Source organism: Sparus aurata, chromosome 12 (assembly GCF_900880675.1).
Source record: "Sparus aurata chromosome 12, fSpaAur1.1, whole genome shotgun sequence".
In the NCBI taxonomy this organism is placed as follows: Eukaryota; Metazoa; Chordata; class Actinopteri; order Spariformes; family Sparidae; genus Sparus; species Sparus aurata.
The window spans coordinates 26,995,879-27,016,432 of NC_044198.1; the positions used below are offsets into that span (position 1 = coordinate 26,995,879).

The 20,554-nt window shown below is 42.1% G+C and overlaps 3 protein-coding genes across 3 annotated transcripts; 1 reads left to right on the forward strand and 2 right to left on the reverse strand.

Annotated features, from left to right (window-relative positions):
- Nucleotides 1-286: 286 nt before the first annotated feature.
- lin54 (lin-54 DREAM MuvB core complex component) lies at nucleotides 287-10,110 on the reverse strand. Its single transcript, XM_030436837.1, is given in 15 exon segments — nucleotides 287-1,346; nucleotides 2,114-2,316; nucleotides 2,407-2,517; nucleotides 2,519-2,545; nucleotides 2,631-2,733; nucleotides 2,848-2,919; nucleotides 3,474-3,565; nucleotides 3,657-3,851; nucleotides 3,925-3,998; nucleotides 4,104-4,305; nucleotides 4,398-4,553; nucleotides 5,148-5,278; nucleotides 5,377-5,482; nucleotides 6,696-7,463; nucleotides 9,992-10,110. Coding segments are annotated over 14 exon segments (2,424 nt in total). The 5' UTR covers nucleotides 7,446-7,463; nucleotides 9,992-10,110; the 3' UTR covers nucleotides 287-1,144.
- A 1,466-nt stretch (nucleotides 10,111-11,576) lies between these two features.
- cops4 (COP9 constitutive photomorphogenic homolog subunit 4 (Arabidopsis)) lies at nucleotides 11,577-15,919 on the forward strand. Its single transcript, XM_030436826.1, has 10 exons — nucleotides 11,577-11,734; nucleotides 12,356-12,435; nucleotides 12,527-12,678; nucleotides 12,779-12,882; nucleotides 12,968-13,121; nucleotides 13,536-13,686; nucleotides 13,784-13,954; nucleotides 14,120-14,235; nucleotides 14,531-14,615; nucleotides 15,283-15,919. The coding sequence occupies exons 1-10, from the start codon at nucleotides 11,661-11,663 to the stop codon at nucleotides 15,414-15,416; spliced, it is 1,221 nt and encodes a 406-aa protein (XP_030292686.1). The 5' UTR covers nucleotides 11,577-11,660; the 3' UTR covers nucleotides 15,417-15,919.
- Nucleotides 15,920-18,920: 3,001 nt separating this feature from the next.
- On the reverse strand, nucleotides 18,921-20,554 carry plac8.2 (placenta associated 8, tandem duplicate 2). Its single transcript, XM_030434996.1, has 4 exons — nucleotides 20,399-20,554; nucleotides 20,124-20,221; nucleotides 19,908-20,032; nucleotides 18,921-19,523 (listed from the first exon to the last, which is right to left on the reverse strand). The coding sequence occupies exons 2-4, from the start codon at nucleotides 20,206-20,208 to the stop codon at nucleotides 19,419-19,421; spliced, it is 315 nt and encodes a 104-aa protein (XP_030290856.1). The 5' UTR covers nucleotides 20,209-20,221; nucleotides 20,399-20,554; the 3' UTR covers nucleotides 18,921-19,418.

The following is a 20,554-nucleotide window of genomic DNA, read 5'->3' on the forward strand; positions in this document are numbered from 1 at the left end:
ATGTCAGGTAGATTTTCATCCACAGCGGTGGTTGTTTTCATGGTGTGTTCACCACCAGTGCAACAAGTCTGACTGCATATGGACGCAGTGTTTATCAACGCCAAACAGCCAGATTATTATTCATTAGTCATAAGATAATGTTAGCCAAGATGTGCGTCACTGAATTCAGCACTCAGACTCTCTTCTCTCTTCCTCTCCATAACATGTTCATGAAGTTGAAAGTTTTGGCACGTGGTTCTTTCTTTCAGCGCTCACCTCTCGTCAGAAAACAACATTTACCAATTAATCTCAGTCTCAATGGTTTTTTAATGTACAGTAAGCATGTGACTAATAAAACAACAGCACCAGAAGAAGTGTGTACCTCCGCCAATCTAGCCATGTTCCAACTATTCTGACCAGTGCTGTGTGTGTGTGTGTGTGTGTGTGTGTGTGTCTGTGTGTGTATAATGCATTATGTGTGTGTTCATCTTACCTTTAGGATAATTCATTTTCATAGAAACAATTTAGCCTAGCCGAGGTTAATAATTAACATTTTGCAGCACTATAAGCCACACCATATTAGCGCTCACAACGATTACAAATACTTGTCAAAATAAATATCAAAAGATACATGTTCTGTTTGTCTACTGTCAGCACAAATGATTACATAAAAATTACAGGCATTTCTTTTTCGAAAAAACCTTCAAAAAGGGAAAGAATAATAAAAGGAAACAGAATAAAATGGAAGAACAAAGGTTTGAGGAGGAAAAACAGATGTGATCGGGCCTCGTAGGGAAAATAAAGCGAAGAAACAACTTAATTCCTGTTCAGCACCGACTTGCTCAGAGTGTTTTCTGTCCGTCGCAGCCGGCCGAACACGTGTGAAGCAGTTTACGAAGGTCCATCCGAGGCAGTCTGCTCTGTGCATTTGTCCTTCAGTTTGAGTGGGGGAACAGTGCAAACCTGTTCCGTGTTTATTATTCCAGCTGGCCGTAGCGTGCCCGGGGCAGGGGGATCTACTTTCAGGCCATTTGATGAGGGAGACAACCCGTTTCCCTGCAGGAGGGAAACCCCGGGGGTCCGAGACAGAGAGCACAGTAATCCATACATCTCAGCCCCACAGCCGGGGCGGGTTAGAGTGCGAGGAGAGCCACAGTGCTGCAGCCTAGCAGTTGATGGAGGCACAGTCTGCTTTGGCTTTCCCCGCGGAGTTGATTATCCTCATGAGGCAGTGTCCGAACTCCTCCAGGATCAACCTCTCTGCCTCCACCTGAGGCTGATGAGTCTGTTCTGCCTTCTTGGCCTGTTCCAGCAAACACTCGCACGTCGCTTCAAGCACCTCCTTTGTTACGAACGTGTATGGCAACCTGTGGGGAGATGAGAAAACAAGAGCTCAGAGAGAGAAAACAACATCCTCCATGTCAGCAGCGACTGTTCAATTATATAATTAGATATTTTCCAAGTTACGAGTCAAAACACAAAACATGTGCCTATTGAGCTAAAGAAGAACTAAGGTAAAAAATCTAACCAGACACAGAACAAGATGACATCATTATGAGCTGTAACTTGAAAATGTCCTGAACCCAATAAAAAACAAACAAACTCAATATGTATCAGATGGAGAGAAAACCTTGGAGTCAACAGGACAAATATCTACAGATGAAATAAAAACACTGAATGTTAAAAGGAAAATAATCCTTCTCGGGAAATTCTACACACAAAATAACCCAGAAGTAGGTTCATCAGCTCTGAAGCTTCATTCAACAAGATGTGTGGCACTCGGTTTTTTCCAGGACGAAATAAATTCCAGATGTGACAGAACAACATTAATATTACAACCGACAGAAGTTCGGTTGCAGGAAAGTGAAAACTAGTGGAGATATGAATTTCTGAATATTTCTGAACATGGTGAATAAAAAAGTCTTCCTCTTATTAATCTGATTACTGTAAACATTCAGCCACAACTATTAAATTAAGACAAAGTTTCCTCGGGTCTCTTGGATGTTCAGCACAAGAGTTCTGGATTTTGGAGCGATCCTCGAGTAAAGGATAAGAATACTTTCAACACCACTCATCAATCCTCCGGAGTGCTCCTGTAACTTCTTGCTGTTGCAGTAGAGAAGTGTTTCCGTACCTCCCGCCTCCACTCGAGATAACAGGTGTCGTCCGCATGAGCAGGTCTGAGATCTGTGACGACAGCTTGGTCTTGGCTGCGGTCTGCTGCTGCACTCTGACTTCTGCTGCGTCGGCCAGGTGCATCAGCGTCTTCCTCTCCGGGCTCTCCTCGAAGTTCTTACAGCCGATGCACTTACAAATGGACGAGCACATGATCTTCGCCTTCGAGGTGGAACAAAGGAAACAAGAAAGTTAAACAGCAGTCCAACAGGTCGTTATGAAGGGAAGAGACAGAGGGATATTACAGCGCACCTCGTAGCACTCGCAGTAGTTCTTCAGGCAGCCCGATCGTTTGCAGTTGCAGCCTTTGCTGTGCCGGCGGTCTGACTCGCCCTCTTTGCCTTTACCGATTTTAGGTTTGAAAGGCCTCTGGGTTCCGGTCCAGACACGTCTGAGGGAAAACACAGTTTCACCTTCACTCATCCGTCTCAGAGAGAAAGAGATTCAGTCCAACAACACAAACACCTCCAGCTTACCTTTATAGCTTTGAGACGTTCCGTTTCATGCTCCAGGTTATTGAAGCAGTTATTGCAGTTACAATTATTGCAGAACTCTCCGTTTGCAAAACAGTCACAGTATCTGGGGAGAAAAACAGCCAGAATGAGTTAGCGTCGATCAGTCAGGCGACATCATTTGTCGAGCTTACAATTCACACGCACGTCAAACACAAAACTAAACTTCAGTCATACTTACAGTTTGAGACACTGTGACTTGGTGCAGTTGCAAGGTTTCCTCGGTCTTGAAGTCGTCTCTGCCGCCGACACGCTGTGAGCCAACAAACAACTTTGATTAAAATGAAAGCGAAGCACATTCAACCAATCAATCCATCCAGTATCAGTTTGTGCATCTTTTGTTTACAAGTTTATCAGGTTGCCTGTTCATTAGTGACTGAGTATTTAGTAGTATTTGTTAGTCTGTTATCTTTACAAACTCTCTCCACCTCACTACACTCGTATTTTGAGGGCAACTTGCAAAAAAAGGACAAAACTAAGTTGAAGATAATATTCAGAAAGTTAAAGATTTGATAGGCAGCATTTATTTTTTCCAAATACCTACAGATATCATAATAATATTGTTACCATGAATTTGTTTGGCCACAATAATCATGTTGTGAAAATCTGATATTTTGACTGTTTAAGCAGTGAAATGCTGACAAAACAACGTAACTGAAATCATAAACGTCTGATGAGCCATCGTGTCTCAAGTCAAATAATTCATGACTTCAAAGTCCAAAAGTTAATCTCAATGCAAATGTCTTCTCAGTTTCAAACTGCAGATAAATGATAGTAGTTAAAAACAGTCTTCGTGTCCCTCCTCACCCGTTCAGTGGTAATCTGGCCTGAGTCTGGACTCCAGTGGATGCTGGGAAACTGGGGCTGCTGGAGAGGGTCACAAACGGAGGCTGCTGGAGCTGCAGGGAGGCAGAAAACATGACAGGAAATAAATAAAAACACATGAATATCAAAGAGCGGTGAATGAAAAAGCTCCCCAACACCGCTGACCTGTGTGACGTATTGTGCTGGCACGACTGCGTAGCCCACGTTCCCTCCTCCTGGAGCCGGAGCCAGGACGGTGCCGGGAGGGAGGTTGGTGAAGTTGGGCTGGATCTGGGGTAGTGGAGTGGCAGGCATGATGAGGCGTTGCTGGGTCTGAGTGGTGGTGACGACCGTCGCTGACGTCAAAGGCTTCGGTGCAACCTGCAGGGAACAAGATCCATGAATCCAGCTCTGGAGATGTTTTAAATAAAGCTCTGTCTGAATGAGGAGTTACCTGTTTGATGGTCTGTGCCGGGACGATGGGGACTGACATCCTCACTGCTCCTGTACTCACCACCATGGGTTTAGCTGCGGGACATCGAGTATAATGAGCTGCCACGTAAAGAGCTTCCACTGTGTCTTTGTGAAATAAAGTGTGTTATCAGAAACCGTCGGGTGGTGTGTGTGAGTCACCTGTCTGTATGGAGCTGGTGCTGGGACCGCTGGGCTGTCCCGTGCTGCTGGCTGTGGTTGCCGTGACGAGGCGGACGTAGTGGAACCTGCTGCCTGGAACCTGAATCTGCTGCACGTTGGGCTGGGTGGCCAGCGGGATGATGGTCTTGAACTGGGAGGCGCCGACTCCTCCCACAGCCACAGACTGGACTGGTTTTAGAGTCTGAAAATGTTCAGATTCAACAGGAGATGGAGCTCTGAGTCCAAATGACAGAACAGGACCATTTTCAAACTCTGTCTTCATTCTGATCTCACCTGCGCTGTGCTCTGGCTGGTGGCCACCTTGACTGGAGATGCAGATGTGGACTGCTGGACTGCGAGGATCTGCTGGCCGAGTGCTACATTAACAGGCAGCGTCACTGACTTCTGAGAGGCGTTGGAGGTCGGGGAGGCCACAGAAACCACAGTCACCTGACAGAGACGAACAAGGAGAGAGATGTCGTATCAATCTGACTGCTGACCTGAAAGATGTCTCATATATACTCTCACAGATATTCATTTAATAACATTTATCCAGCTAGATATTTGTGCTGCCAGTTGCCCGTCTTGTTGTGAGCAGTTTCATGTAGGAACTATTTTATTTTTATCATCTAATAAAAGACGAGAGTCTTGCTAACCAAGTCTGCTAATGCTAAAGCTCAGCCAAGATGGATGACATTAATATTTACATCCCACGCTGTCATGAGCCCGAGCCGCTCGTCCAGGAGCAGATAAACTCTTTCTCCTGGGAAGTTTTCCTCACAGTTTTACTCCACAAGCTCTTTGAATTATCTTGAGTAACCGAAACATGACCTCTTGATTTTTTGGGTGCTCTGAGAACCGCAAGCTGAGCATCATCTAGTTCCACACCAAAACCAATCTAGATGGATAAATAGCTCCACAGGTCAGAGGGAAAATATTTGATTTGGAGGTGACCAACCTGCAGCCTGTCCAAACTGAAATAAAGTGGAGAAACACAACACAACACCTTTATTCTGTCCATGAGGAATCGGGTGCAGTCGTTACCTTGCTGGGAGTCTTAAGGGGTGAAATGGCGATCTTCTTGCCGGGGATACTCTGTATACTGGTGTTGTGGGGCTCTGAGAGAGTGATGGTCCTTTGAGGCATCACTGGAGAACTCTGTGTCAGGACCCGTCCTGCCAACACACCACACACGATTTAGACAATGTGGCTTTGTTATAAAAGCAACAGAACAGAGGAAACATCTGAACACAGAAATAAAAAATAAACTTACCTGCAATAACAGGAGACACTGTGGTCTGGGGACCTTTGCTGTTAACAGTTTTTGTGATGATAAACTTGATCGGTGCTGCCGACGACGTCGGTGTTTTCTTAGAAATCTGTGGAGATGTTCAGGAACAAGGATGTGCGTTCAACTCACACAATCATTTTCAATTCATAAAGGGTCTAATTTAATCTTGAATTACTGCCACTGGTATATTTTTAGTTTCTTTTGTTGTGTTTGTTTTCATCTCATCTTGTTGATTCACACTCTTTTTTTTAAGCTTGTGCTGATTTTAATGATGTGATGTCAGTGACTCAGAAAAAGTATTTAGTTTACCAGGTTTCATCATTTTCTAGACCAAATGAATCAATTGATCAAGAAAGTAATGAACAGATTCCTGAACTAAGAAGATGAAGTCTGACCTCAACTGTCCATGTCTTTTTCAGCTGTACAGTATTGTATGTGTTTATCAGTTTAACAGCATATTTCTTGCATTTTTTCCAAACACGCTCATCATCTTCTGTACAACGATTTAACTCTACAGTTCGTGTCATAACGCCACAATTCACAGGGCAAATTTTAGCACACCTGGGTGATTGACAGGTGTGCAGGAGAAGATGAAGGGTCGACAACATCAGAGCAAATATCTTCACTTCGGTTCACTTGCAATCTTTCCCCTGACTGCCTGTTGTTTCACTATCAAAATTCAAAACACAAGGTTTAACCTGCTTCTGGCCAACAGCCACACTGACTGACTGTCTTTAAGGGCACAAATACAACAGAAACAGGCGCCGTGACACTGGAATATCAGTCATGTCTGATCTAGATTCCGCCCTGAAGTCATGACATTATTCACAACCTCGATGTGCAGTTGAACTCGTGCACCCTCTTCAGACAGTCATCCAGCTGCTTCAGTTGTTTAGCACAATGCTGCAACTTTGCTGTGAAGCTCCAGAAATGTTTTGTGGACTACAAAACTTCACCTGACTTTCCATCAACGTGGAGGGAGGAGAGGATGAGTTTCATTTTTGGGTGAACTGCTCTTTTAACACTAATATGATGCAAATAGCGGCGATGCTATTCTGAAAAAAAATCCTATTGCCTTTCCTACATGAGTCACAATGTTAGTGGGTGCATTAGTTTTAGCATTTCATTTTTCACAGAGAGTTTTTGTTAAACCAACATGTTGTGTTGCGTCTGAAGAAGCTGATTTTGGATATTGCACTTGGTCTTATTGCAATTTCAATAATATTTCAGTTAATTCTTCATCCCCTGTGGGTTATGATCAACTTGTTTAAATCTTGCAATGACACAAAACAATCTGTTACCTGTACAGTCTTCAGCTGCTGGGCCTGTAATGTGGTCACCTGGTTTCCTGCAGTTCCCACCACAGGCTTCAGCTCCGACCTCCCACCGATTGTCACCACTTTAAACTGTGGCGCAGGAGATTTGATGTCTCCTGAAGTCTGTGAAACACCAGGTTTGCTGCCTGTGTGGGGCAACTGCAGCACTATAGGCTGTCCTGACTTTCCTATGGCTGTCACCAAAAGTTTTTGTCCTTCCTGCTTGATGACCTGCGGCTGAGAACCTGCAGACTTTGCTGCCTCTGTGGCTTGAGATGAAGCCACCTTGTTGAGAATGATCTGGTGGTTGGCGGGAGAGATGGTGAACGGAGCCGTGAGCTTCTGCAAACCACTCGTAGAAACTGTCCCGGTCACACTGTCTGTAGTTTTGGTGGTGGCTATGGAAGTAGCCATGGATGGTTTGATGGTAAGAAGAGGGGACGATGTGGATATGGATATAGGAAGCTGACTCATGGAGCTGATGGGGAACGTGGAGTCCGTGGCGATGGAGGTGGTCACAGTTTGCGTGTGTTCTGTAGAAGTGGCATCAGAACAGAGGCTCAAGTTCTCTGAAGACATGGGCGTATCCGTCTCCATCGGGACCGATGTGTCTTCGCTGGGCTCGGACTGGACCGCGGTGCCATCGGGCTGGGGGTGAGGGATGTCCTCTATGGCCTCAGTATCCATGATCTCATCAGGAAGAAGGCTGTTGAGCTCTGGCGACACCACATCCATGCTGGCAACGTCTCAGCTCTCTGTTAATCCCAAAAGAACAATACAATCATGTCAGCATCACAAAAAAAATGTGTAATGTTTTTCAACTCAACACATATTGTAGTTCAATACACAACTTTTCTCCCTCTAGCGTTTCTAAGCTGTATTATCGTTTGTGTCACTGTTGCAAAAGAAAACCAGGAGCTATGAAACTTAACGGGATACGCCTGAATTATGAGTTTAACTTCTTTCATTATCTGTCTAACAGTTCCTTATAAAATATTCCACTCTGCTTCCAGTTGATCTCCCCTTTTATGTGAACGTACTCATGGTTTGATGTGGAGAATCTGACTTATCGAGTCGATAACCCCTTTCATGTGACTGCTATGCATGATTTGTTAGCGTCAGTGAAGCCTGATAACGGAAATATATCCTTTCGTTTATGCAAAACTGAGGGAATGGCTAAAATGTAGAGAGCAAAGACAGATGATTCAAATATTTAATATTCCTCTTCTTCTCCTTGGATGATTTTATTATTTTATGCATCTCACTTTTATAATTTTATAACCCCCTGTTTCTTTTTCTGCGATTTTGCCTGTTTTATCGCTTTTATTCCTCGTCTTAGCTCCTTTAATTAAGTTTTAATTGAGACATCTCACACGGTAATCTTTGGGCAAAAACAGTTAGAATCCAGAGTCTATTTGAATGACTTGATTTTTCACAACAAATTACGTTGTAATCTTGAGGAGATTAGCAGCAAGATGTTTCTCATATTAAAGAAAAATGGACTGTGAGCTCAAATCGAATAAATAAAGTTTATTATTGTTATTATTATTATTATTATTATTATTATTATTATTATATTTACTGCACGAAATGCATCATGGTGCCTGATGTATTCAACCTTTCTCAGGTTAAAGTCAGAGAATATGTTGAATACTTTACACATAGCTGTTGCATCTAACAAAAAACAAATATAAACAAATATATCATGAATTAATGTTGTAATGCTTTACATACTTAATAAACAGTTGGACAGCTCTGCAATCTGCTGGCAAAGGACTTCACAGGAAAAATAAACAAACCATAAAGGCAGTTCAAGCTAACGAGTTAGCCGTGTTTACTGCTAAAATGCCCCGTTTGATAACTTTCTGCCTGTGAATTAGTTTTGAGTATCGACGTGAGGTTTTATCAGTGGAGGGGAGTCCTGTGTGTGAGTCACGGCAGAGCTCTGACACAGCCTGACAGCTGATGGTGAGGTTAGCTAGGCCGCAGCGATCATCTCAGGCGGATCTTTGTCCTGCAGCTCTCTGCTCAACATTAATCCACACACATGAACCCTTCCCACCCCAAACACACACACACACACACACGGCGGCTAACTGCTCTGACTGTGTTCACGTCCACACATTAAACCGTGCTAATATCTGTAACCACTAAACCCACAAAACACCCCAGAAGTGTCCCCTGTTGGAGCAAAGAGTGAGAGGGAAAAGCGACAAGCTGTTTGCTGGCTGCGTTACTATTTCAGGCCGGGGTTGGATTTCGAAAGATCCGCCATTTTTACCTCGTCATCAACTCTGTTAGCTTGCCCGGCTAACGCTGAGCTACAGAGACTGAGAGGAATGCGTTTACTCTTATTTACACTGTGCTAAAAAACACTTAGCCAATACAAAAAACAGAGCAGCTACATGAGAGCTGAGGATGAAGTCGCTGGTCTCTGTGTGCTGCTGTCACAAACTCTTTTAGCACACTCAACGTAAACAATGCTAGCTTTCAACAATCCCTCCTGTCACTTGAGACATCCATCTGGATTAGAACATTTCAGCCAGACAATGCACTTAATAACTAAATGACCTAATGCATTTACCTGAGGGCGTGTGTAAGCCTGTGGTTTGTGGCTGTAAGTCAAGTTAGCCGGGCCTAACCTGTTATAAATTATACATTTCAGCTGAAATTATATTTTAACCCATTCAAGATACACACACAGGATCCATTTCTACAGCAGAAACACGTCAGATACAGCAGGAGGATCCCGGTGGAGTAGTACAGAAGCAGCTAACAGCAAAGAGCTAACTTGTGCTTTTATCATATTTAACAGTTTAATGTTTCTGAGTATGAACAGTTAATGCAGAAGTCGCTTTACCGTCCCACCAAAACAACTCCATGACGTTACGTCTCAGTGTTCAGCTAAGTTAACCTAGCTTTTACTTTTCATTTGCGGACGCAGTTAACTTCACTTGATATAATAATGTCTGTTAGCACACACCAAACTTTATCTCAGAACAAAGAGTGATGTAATTGCTCAGTTCCAGGGGCTACCCTGTCCCCCCGGTGCTCTCCGCTGGTGTCAACCCTTAACCATCGTTATCATCCTCATCATCATGATCAGCCTCATCAAGCCAGCCCAGCGGGCAGGACAACTGTACTAGCAAACTTGCTGAGGCTGCTAACCCAAGCTAGCTAGCACAACATTCTCAACACTGAACACTTTTTTTAAGTGTGCGGCTTCCTGCTGAATGCGGTGTAGCGAAGCCCAGAACGGCCCGACACGTCGTGCTGCTTACCCGAGGTGTTTACGCTGGGCAACGTTTCCAGATAAAGCGAGGAAAGCAAAAGGCGATTGTTCAAAATACCGCGCCGAGCGCCATTCCTCCCTGACATTTCACAAGTCGACCACGCCCTCCGCGCCCTACGTCACGGCTACGTTTTTCTTAAAGGTACAGCACAAAACTTCACCGACACAACTCCGCCATTGATTTAAAGGAGCGGTGTGAAGTTGGAGAGAAGAAATTCAAACTCACAAATGTAATATTTACAATGTTTATGAAGTAATGATACAACTGTTTCCATCAGTGAATAAACAAGCTGTTCTCGAAGGAAAACATAAGGTCCCAGAATACTGTTGGCAAAGGTGGCAGGGTCCGCCACATATAAACAAACTGTATGACTTTTTGTATTTTCAGTCATGAAAACAAAGAGAGGTTATTTATTTAGTTGAATATGTGGCGATTAACACTATAACGTCAAAAATACGACATTTTTTCAAGGATCCTTTAAAACAAGCTTATGACAGAGATATGTAACACTGACAGGATATTTTACAGTTTAACAATAAACTTTACTCTTTACTGTCCAAAATGATAACAGTGCACTCAAATATTATGGGGGCACTGTGTAGTTTAGAGGAAGAGAATTCAAACTCAGGCAGTATAAATTGTTTTGTCTTTTAATGTCAGTTTGTTTACTCAGTCATGAAAAAAATAAAGAAAATAAGAATGTTTATAAATATGTGAACAGTTCTTACATAGTGTCCCTGTTAAATCTAAAATAGAAAACTGTAAAATGAATGCCAATCATTATTTTTTATTGATATTCTGAATAAGAATTCATCGGTCTCCTCTGAGTGTCCTAAAAGACAGTTAAATGTAAAATATACACCACTATAGCTTTGGATGTAAGCTTTGACTTTGTGGTAACAACAACACAGCCGGTAGTTTTCTGTCCTCAGTGTGTTTAGATTATATTTACTTATCTGAAACCATGACATAGCCTACATGCAAAAAACACATTTTAGATTACAGGGTGTAACTGTGCTGAAGTTCAAGTGTACATGTGATTTTTACTAAGTAAATGTATGTCAGTATAATAAGGAAAATCTAGGAATCAATGTAGATGAATACCATCACTATGATCATTACATCATATTACCTGTCATGCATCAATGTAAAAGCAGGACTTTAGATAGATAGATAGATAGATAGATAGATAGATAGATAGATAGATAGATTCTTTATTAATCCTTGAAGGGAAATAAGGTCACCATAGCAGCAGGTACATTCATGTACAAATACAATCAATACAATACAATACAAAGGACAACTATAGAAACAATAAGGACTTTATTAGTGATTAATCTGCTAATCATTTTAATCAGGAATCAATTGATGTTTTGGTTTGAAAACATTTAGAAAAACACTGAGAACATATGATTAAAAATAAATTAAGATCATAAAAATGATAAAAGTGACACTTGAGAGGCCAGAACCATGAAATGTTACCATTAAATCTAATATTTAGTTTTTAAACAGCACGTTGTATAAAAATCTCAACTTCTTTTCGCTGTGCACGCGCGCTCCCGCGAGGAGCACGCAGTCGCGGCGGGCACGCACACCGGAAGTCCCGCTCTCTTTTTCGCGGAGGAAGCCGGTGTTGTTGACACTTCGACGGGCAACAATGGCGACCGAAGTGAGGCAGGAGCTGGCACAGCTGATGAATTCAACAGGATCTCACAAAGATCTTGCCGCCAAGTATGTCACACGAGTTTCTGAAAACATTTTACATGCAGACAGCAGCTGCATGCTCTCCTACAGCTAGAAAGTAACTGTTAGCGAGGAACGGAATCGCTGTGATTGACCAAGCTAAGCTAATGTTCGCTACCTAGCCAGATTAGCCACGCTGAGCTCGGTAAACGTTAACTGTTTACCGGAGCACTTATTTGAGTAAATTCGTCTTTACGCTGTAACACCAACATTGTACACAGTACTGTTATATTTTCATCTCAATAGCATGAAACTAACGGCTGCTGTTTACTAGCTAGCAACAGCATAGCATTAGCTAGCAGAGTCGGAACTCGGGCTAATCAGTTAACGATTACGTGCGCGATATTCATGAAATATCACGTTATTGTTATAATAATAATAATAATAATGTCAGGAACAATAATTAATAAGAAAAAATTAACAGACTTGTATTTGTTGGAACAAATGTTTTAATGTTATGACGTATCAAAACAAAGTATAACTTGTGTGTACCTCTGAGCTTTATATTCATTTTGTGTTTATACATAACACACCATATTTCTGTCTCAGCCTGTTTGATGTCCATTCATCAGTTAAACTGGTGAATCTGACCTGTGAAATCTCTTGTAGGTATCGACAGATTTTGGACAAGGCCATTCAGTTTACAGATGCAGATCAGCTGGAATCCTTGAAGGCCTTTGTTGAAGCAAGTATGATGTCCCCCAATTCTTTTTACACAACACGCTTTGTACATTAGGATGTAAACAGGATATCTAACCATGTTGTTTCTCTCTTGGTCAGTGGTCAATGAAAATGTCAGTCTGGTCATCTCGAGGCAGCTGCTCACAGACTTCTGCACACATCTGCCCAATCTGCCTGACGCCACAGCTAAAGCCGTGTATCACTTCACCTTGGAAAAGATTCAGCCGCGAGTCATCTCCTTTGAGGAACAAGTAAATGCCCTCACACTCTCTCACAGGCCTTCATAAGGTCAGTAAACCTCAGTATTCCTACTGACATGCGTAATTAATTGGTGTTCTTGCTGATCCTCAGGTAGCCTCAATCAGACAGCACTTAGCAACCATTTATGAAAAGGAGGGCGACTGGAGGAACGCTGCCCAGGTTTTAGTTGGAATTCCCCTCGAAACAGGACAGAAGTAAGTCAGCTAATGGCAGATTTATATCCTTACATTTAATGTTTGTGATCCAGCTCTTTAAAAACCTTTTTATTTCCCCTCGTAGGCAATACAATGTTGACTATAAGTTGGACACATACCTGAAAATTGCCCGTCTCTACCTGGAGGACGATGATCCAGTGCAGGCAGAGGCGTACATCAACAGAGCGTCACTGCTTCAGAATGAGTCGTCTAATGAGCAGCTGCAGATTCACTATAAGGTATTTTTTTTTCAGTTGAATGCAAACAATGTGCTTAAATTTAGAGCTGCATTAATTAGTTGAATATATGATTAGTTGACTGAAGAAAAAAAAAATTGGCAACTTTTTTGATAATCAATTAATTGTTTCAGTTATTCTTCAAACAAAAATGTGGTTCCAGCTTCTTAAATGCAGTAATTTTGCTGTTCTTCATCATGTCTCGACAGTAAATTACAAGAGAATTCACTCTTTTGCATTGGAATTATATTTTGGGGGGATTCGACCCCCTGCATCACAGAAAAGAGAACAAGTTGTATAATCAGTAATAAAGTAATCATTAGTTGCAGTCCTACCTAAATGAATTATTATGGGGATTTTGCTGTATCAGTACCTGTAGTTGTTTGGATCGGTGTCTCATGCAGTTCTCCTTGTCAGGTGTGCTATGCCAGAGTCCTCGACTTCAGGAGGAAGTTCATTGAAGCTGCACAACGATACAATGAGCTGTCGTATAAGTCTATCGTCCACGAGACTGAACGTCTGGAGGCACTGAAACACGCTCTGAACTGCACCATACTGGCTTCAGCAGGTACACTAAGACTTCTGTGTTTACAACAATACTTTCAAAGACATTATAAAAGGACAAAACAAAGTGGGAAAAACTAAAATACCTGTATGTGTTGCAGGCCAGCAGCGTTCCCGTATGTTGGCCACTCTCTTTAAGGACGAGCGCTGTCAGCAGCTGGCCACCTACGGTATTCTGGAGAAGATGTACCTCGATCGAATTATCAGAGGGAACCAGCTGCAGGAGTTTGCTGCCATGCTGATGCCCCACCAGAAAGCCACCACAGCAGACGGTGAGTCGAGATAATTAGCTTTATACGTCTTTTGATATATTTGACGTATGCATGGAGTGTTTTGTTTCTTAAAGTCCAGATTCCTCTTCTGGATGTAAGAAAACAGTCAGTCAGATTTCACCATGTGATGACTGCAGCTGAGGTTGTGTGTTCTCGCCCTCGCAGGCTCCAGCATCCTCGACAGAGCGGTGATCGAACACAACCTGCTGTCAGCCAGTAAACTCTACAACAACATCACGTTTGAAGAACTAGGAGCGCTGCTGGAAATCCCCCCAGCAAAGGTCAGACACTGATGAGATCTGAGTTTTTAGTGTTTCTTATTTTTACCCTTATCTATACAGACATTTGTGATTCATTTTAGCTCACTGTAGAAGCTGTTGACTTAGAAAATAGATACAGACAATCTTTACTTACAGACCCTTCCTACATTTACATGTTTTTGTATTTATTATTGAACCCACAGTTAAAAAAGACGACTAAAAGCGATTCATCTTTTTACTTCATGATAGTCACCTATGCTGCTGTTTCTTTTCCATAACATACGTTGAAACATCAGCTTCTACTGTTTGTCTTCAGGCTGAGAAAATCGCCTCGCAGATGATCACAGAAGGACGCATGAACGGCTTCATCGACCAGATAGATGGCATAGTACACTTTGAGAGTGAGTAACGACAGCTGGTCCGATTTTATATTTGATATCAAGCAGAACTCGCCACAATCAAAGACCAAAAAACTGTTTAATTATTTGTAGATTTCATTGTTTATTTCCCACTTACGAGAGTGTTTAGTGTCATACGTATTGTGGGATCCACTGTAGTTATATTCATACTATATATGTGACAAGTGACAGTTGTCATACTTGTCATTATTGTGACACCCCTAGTTGACAGATGCATATATTATCCTTTGAACCTAATGTTTTATTTTATTAATTTTGTAAGCTTGACTCTGTGATCAACATGCCTGATTGTTTATCTTCTCACGCTCTTATTAATCCGTTCTTTGTTGGAATATCTGGTTTGATGCAGAACTTCCCTTTATCCAAGACAGACTCCTGTCAAGGGGAAAAAATAAAACCCAAACTTTTAAAAGTATGTCTTACAGTGTTTACATTATGATTTGGCTCAGTAAACGGTCAGCGACCAGCAGGGGGCAGCCTTTTCAAACAGGACTGACAACAAACAGCAGAAAGCAGCCTCCCTGCTCATGGGAAGGTCTACAGCAGCCATTAGAACTCACACACAGTGTTGTGAACATGTAAATCAGTTGTTCACGTGTCCCTAAATAGACATTTGTTTAATATAATTCTGATCTTTTATCTCTGTCAGCACGTGAACCGCTTCCTACGTGGGACAAGCAGATCCAGTCTCTGTGTTTCCAGGTCAACAACCTGTTAGAAAAGATCCGTACGGCGGCTCCAGAGTGGGCTGCACAGGCCATGGAAACCCAGATGACCCAGTAAACCTCGACACCGCTCTCAGAATAAAAAACCCCAAACTGCTCCCTCGGCGTCTCCACGTGTCGTCTTTCTGGTCAAAACGTCTGCACTTCAGTCCCGGTGATGAAAAACAGCCGAGGAGAGCGGCGCCGTCGTCACCATCACTTGTTTATATTTTCAGAGAACACTGATTTACATCTTTGCCGACAGGGAAAAACGTTCAGTGTCTGGCACGGATGTCATCACACAAGAGGTGTAATGTAACTTTAAGGTGTGATTCTCTCAGCATGTTAAAAAACGTGGACATGATTAATCTGATAGCTGACATGTAACAGGGTGAAAAGGAAGTAAAAGATCTGAACGCCTGGTGTGTTTAAGCTTTCGTGTTTGACACATTCTCGTGTTTTAATTTAACATAATGACGCACAAACATCTGATAAATGACTCTGGATTTATTTGTGTAAAACCTTCTCAGTCCACATTTAAAGAATATCAGCAAAGAGAATTAAATTCACAGCTGAGATAAACTTTTGTTTGTTGTTATTTTCTGCTTCTGTAATAATTGATATAAAGGTTTTAAGGTGCTGTGTGGAGCTTCTCTGTTGTGCTGCAAACAGGCAACTAAGACAGTATAGGCCGTAGGTAACCAAGAGAGACGGGGAGGTGACATCACAACATCCTGCAGAGCCTCTTTAAATCAGAAGTCATATAACAGAAGTCAGACTCTCCTGCAGATGTCTCAGCACTGTCCTGTTCAGGATCTATTCAGGATCTATTCAGGATCTCCAGATAATGACTGTGTATGTCATTCTGAGATAGAAAGTCAATATGTGGAGAAGAAGAGTGTCTTATCATGAACTCCTTCAGGATCCTTTCTTTTTTTAAAACATTCACAAACTGTCACAGCCAGATGTGCTGATGGACCATCAGAGACAAATCATGTAAAGATGCATTTTATCTCTCACAAACCTTACAACAAGTAAGGTTTGTGAGAGACAAAATGTTATCTTCTCAAATTATAATCAGCCCAACATCCATCCATCCTCTGTAACCACTTTATCCCTTTTATGGGATCACAGGTCGTTGCTGGAGCCACTCTCAGCTGTCTCAAGCAGTCCCAAAACCCAAAGTATCAGTTAGTTTAGCAGTTCTGTTCGCCAAGTTTTATTGAATGGGTTTTCACTTTGATGCCTGAAATAAGACCTGTGGTCACTACAGGCTGAAGATATTTACACGTTTTGTTCTACGACAGAATCATTAAGTGTCTCACAGTTTAATCATGGAGCTCTTATGTGTTAAAAACAGTTAGCGGTTGCTAACAAGTGTCTGAATGAGACTACAGAGGTCGTCGGGGACATTAAACGTCCTCACAGCGAACACGGAGACTCATCTACTCACTAGTCCGTCTTTACAGTACAGTTGCCACCTTGGATTTGTGGAAAAAAGGGGACACTTGACCAGCTGACAGACGAACATTGCCATTCATAGTAATGCTACTCGCCTGGATAAAATCTAAGATATCTGCATCAAGACTGTTTGTTATTGTTTAAAACATGTACTAATGGCTGATATAAACAAACAGATCACAATAATGACACTGGCCTCATAAGTCCAGTTCTGGTCAGGCTATAATTATTAAAACAACATTTCCAAAATTTACATCAGCAGCTTTTTCTCAACCATCCCTGCTGTTGTTTGTGTCCTTCAGCTGCCTGGAACAGAAAGTGGGCCTTGGCTAAGAGAACCTGTTGGGAGCCGGCTCCATCAGCAAGGACACGCCTCACTTTATCACCAGTCAGATGATTCTCCACAGAGCTGCAGGCCGAGGAGGCTGCACAGTCATCCTTCTTCAGAAAGATGCATCAGTGCGCCGTTTAGCTCAGTGGGTAAAGAGGGCGTCCCGTGTACAGAGGCTTTGTCCTCGCTGCAGTGGCCCCGGGTTCAAGTCCCGACCTGGGGCCCTTTACTGCATGTCACATCTTCAGCTGCTCTGTCAATACAGCAAAAAAAAAAAAAAACATTTAAAAAAGAAAGCTGCATCAACTGATCCCAGCAACACTTCTGCTGCTGCCTCCTCATCAGTCTCCGGCCAGAAGCTTCAACCATGTCACACTTTGTGCATCAAGTCTTTTTTTCCCAGTCACTGCTGAGGTGATGACAATAAGATGCGTCAGGTGGTGTCACTGCACAACTTGTTCACTTTTGTGACATTTCTGTTCGACTTTATCTCAGATCATAAGACAGCATCCTCGCTCCAACTCCTCCATGGCAACAATCACAGGACCTGTGACTCCACCAGCCGACAGACGCAGAACTGTTCACCTGGAGAGAGGAGGAAGTAATTAAAGTGAAACTCACGCCAATAATCAACCGAGGCTTTATTTGTGATTGAATATGAGTCAAACCCTCGTGTCAAAGCATAATAACAACGAAAGAGGCACTTTTAAGATTTACTGTAGTTCCGTTTTCGGGCAAGCTAATTATCAATGGGAGTGCTACGGACACTTTTACAATAGCATCAAAATCTCTCTGTTTAAAACAGTAAGAAGTCTCGACACAACATGAAACTTTGCTGGTAGTATCACCAGGGTCTCTACACATGAACACGAGCATTGAGAACATTGTTTGTGTACACAGAGTTTACTAAAAAGAAGGTTTTTGAACAACTCACGTTAGCAGTAGCTTGTTCCGCTCGCCGCCGTCATGGCAGACAAAAAGTGTCGATCCACCAAAGGAATTCTTTAAAACATTTTCTATAAGTGGTCCAAGATTCATAAACTGCTGAACTTAGTACTTCCTTGACTACTTGCATGAATAATATGAAGTACTCTAACTGTGTACTGTTCATGTAATCCTGTGTCAAAATCCTTACCAGAGACCAATAATAATTATTTTTCAACTTAAGCATCCATATAAAAGACAAACATCAGAATATAGAGGATAAAGTCCAGATGATATGTTAAAATGTCCCTTTTTCATAAAAGCATAAAACTTTTAGAGTTTGGAGCCCTGAACCTCGCCCAAAATATATATTGAATATTATCCTTCTCTTTAATCTAATTTAATCTAATCTTTATAGCTTCTGTGTTAAGTCTTCACAACATGCATCAAAACACCTTTTCTGTCTCATCATGTTCGGTTCAGGAGACACGCTGACAAAAAGGTCATTCAGTTACTGTGGAAAGTAAAATCTCTGTAGTATCTTAACCACAGCGTACCTGAATTCACCGTTACCTGTTCACCTGAGCCCTTAATCATGTAGTGGATGGTATCATTGTACTCCCTGAACATCAACACACACAGATTTGTTCAGGAGACATGATGCAAAATAGGTACTATAATAAAATGCCCAACATGGTTGTATGCGGAAATGATGCAAATGTTGTTACACACAGAAGCAAATTTGATTTCTGTTTGGTTCCTCGTTTTCTGTACACGTCTTTGTGCACGTCTCTTCCCCAACATTTGCATAATGACCGACATCCGTAAATAAAAACATTCAAAAAATGAAGAAATTACCAAATAAAATTGAAGCAAAGAGACTTTTATTCAAATCAAATCACTTGTTTTTCAAAATCAGTTTAACGGATATTTAGTATCCAAGTCACAAGTTCATCAGCATCCATTTTATAGACTTAGAGGCGTTTTGAAGCTCATTTTTAGAAAACCGTTCATGTCTTTTGTAATTTAAATCAATCTTCCTCACAAAAATACGTCTGCAGCTCAGATCCACGGTGATGTTTTTGTCCCAGCCGACTAATATTTTACTGTCAGGAAGATTGTGATTAGTCTGTCATGTGATGTTATATGATACTTTATACCCCTTTATAAAAATCTTATGTAACTGGCTGCATTCACAGTGGCTTCAGTCAGCACAGCAGATTTACAACATGTCGTGACGGCGTGTAATCAAATTTCTAAGATATAAAACAGACACGTGACTTTCCCTCGTTTCGGCAGCTGCACAGCGATAACCCCACAGATCATTACGTGGAAGTGTGAGGCTTTTTGTAAACGAGCGCGTGTTTAGAAAATCCCTTGTTCCTTTCTGCGGTCGATGTCTCTCTTCAGCTGGCAGGCGGCACAGTACGGACAGCACAGGGCCACCATGAAGTCTTTACACATCGACCCCTGGAAACACAAAAACAAACACACACTTACGAGCTGCATCAGGATGAACCTCTGCTGGATGAGCTGATGTTCAGTCTGACAACATGTGAGAAGGTTTGAGAGAAAGTCTGTACGTTAAAATCACTTCACACTCACTCAAAATATAATAATTCCCCTTGAAATGCATTCAAACTAAAGTAACAAGCCTGTTTTACAAATGTAAGTACAGATATTTACGTATTTCTTTGTCCGTATGTTAACGTTTGAATATAATTTGGGGGAGAACTGTTCCTTTAAGCAATCTATATCTTCTTGTAAATCCATGTTTTGCATCTTTAAAGGTAAACTTGAGTGTGTTTACTTGTACACAGGTGATCCAGCTCCTCACGTCCACTGTGAACTCACCTTGATGTTGTATTTGGTCCTGTAGACGCTGCGGATCGGCATTCCCAACCCACACAGGCAGCACTCGTCCATGTCGCTGGCGATGGAGCAGCCGAGGCAGTAGTAGCAGAAGAAACCATAGCAGCCTGACTCGGAGGGAAAAACATACACAAATCTACGTCTTGTCTGCAGGTGTAACTGTGGACGTGTGTTCAAAGAAAAGGAAGGAGCGCTCACAGGTTCCACAGTCATCGCAGCAGTCGAACGTGCCGGTCTGGAACTCAGTTTGCTGGACTCGCCCTGGTTGCGTAGTCCAGGCCATGATGGAGATGATTCTATGAAAAAAAAGATGTTTGTTCTTATCTCTGTTCTCTGGGCCACATTTTCAAATCACTACATGTGTGTTTCCCTCCAGCAGAGATAAGAGAAGTATAAACCTTCTTTTGAACATCAAACAACATGAGACATGAGTTCAGGATTCGAGCGGTCGTTAAGGAGGAGGTAAATCTTACCAGATGGATGGAGAGAGAAGCTGACGGAGGAGACTGCTGGACGACAGACTGAGACCAGAGACGCAGTGAGCGGAGTTAAAGTAGATGTTGATGACTTTATCGCTTTTATTGTGCAGGAACTTCCAGTAAAGGACGTCAGTGAACACACCTTCACTC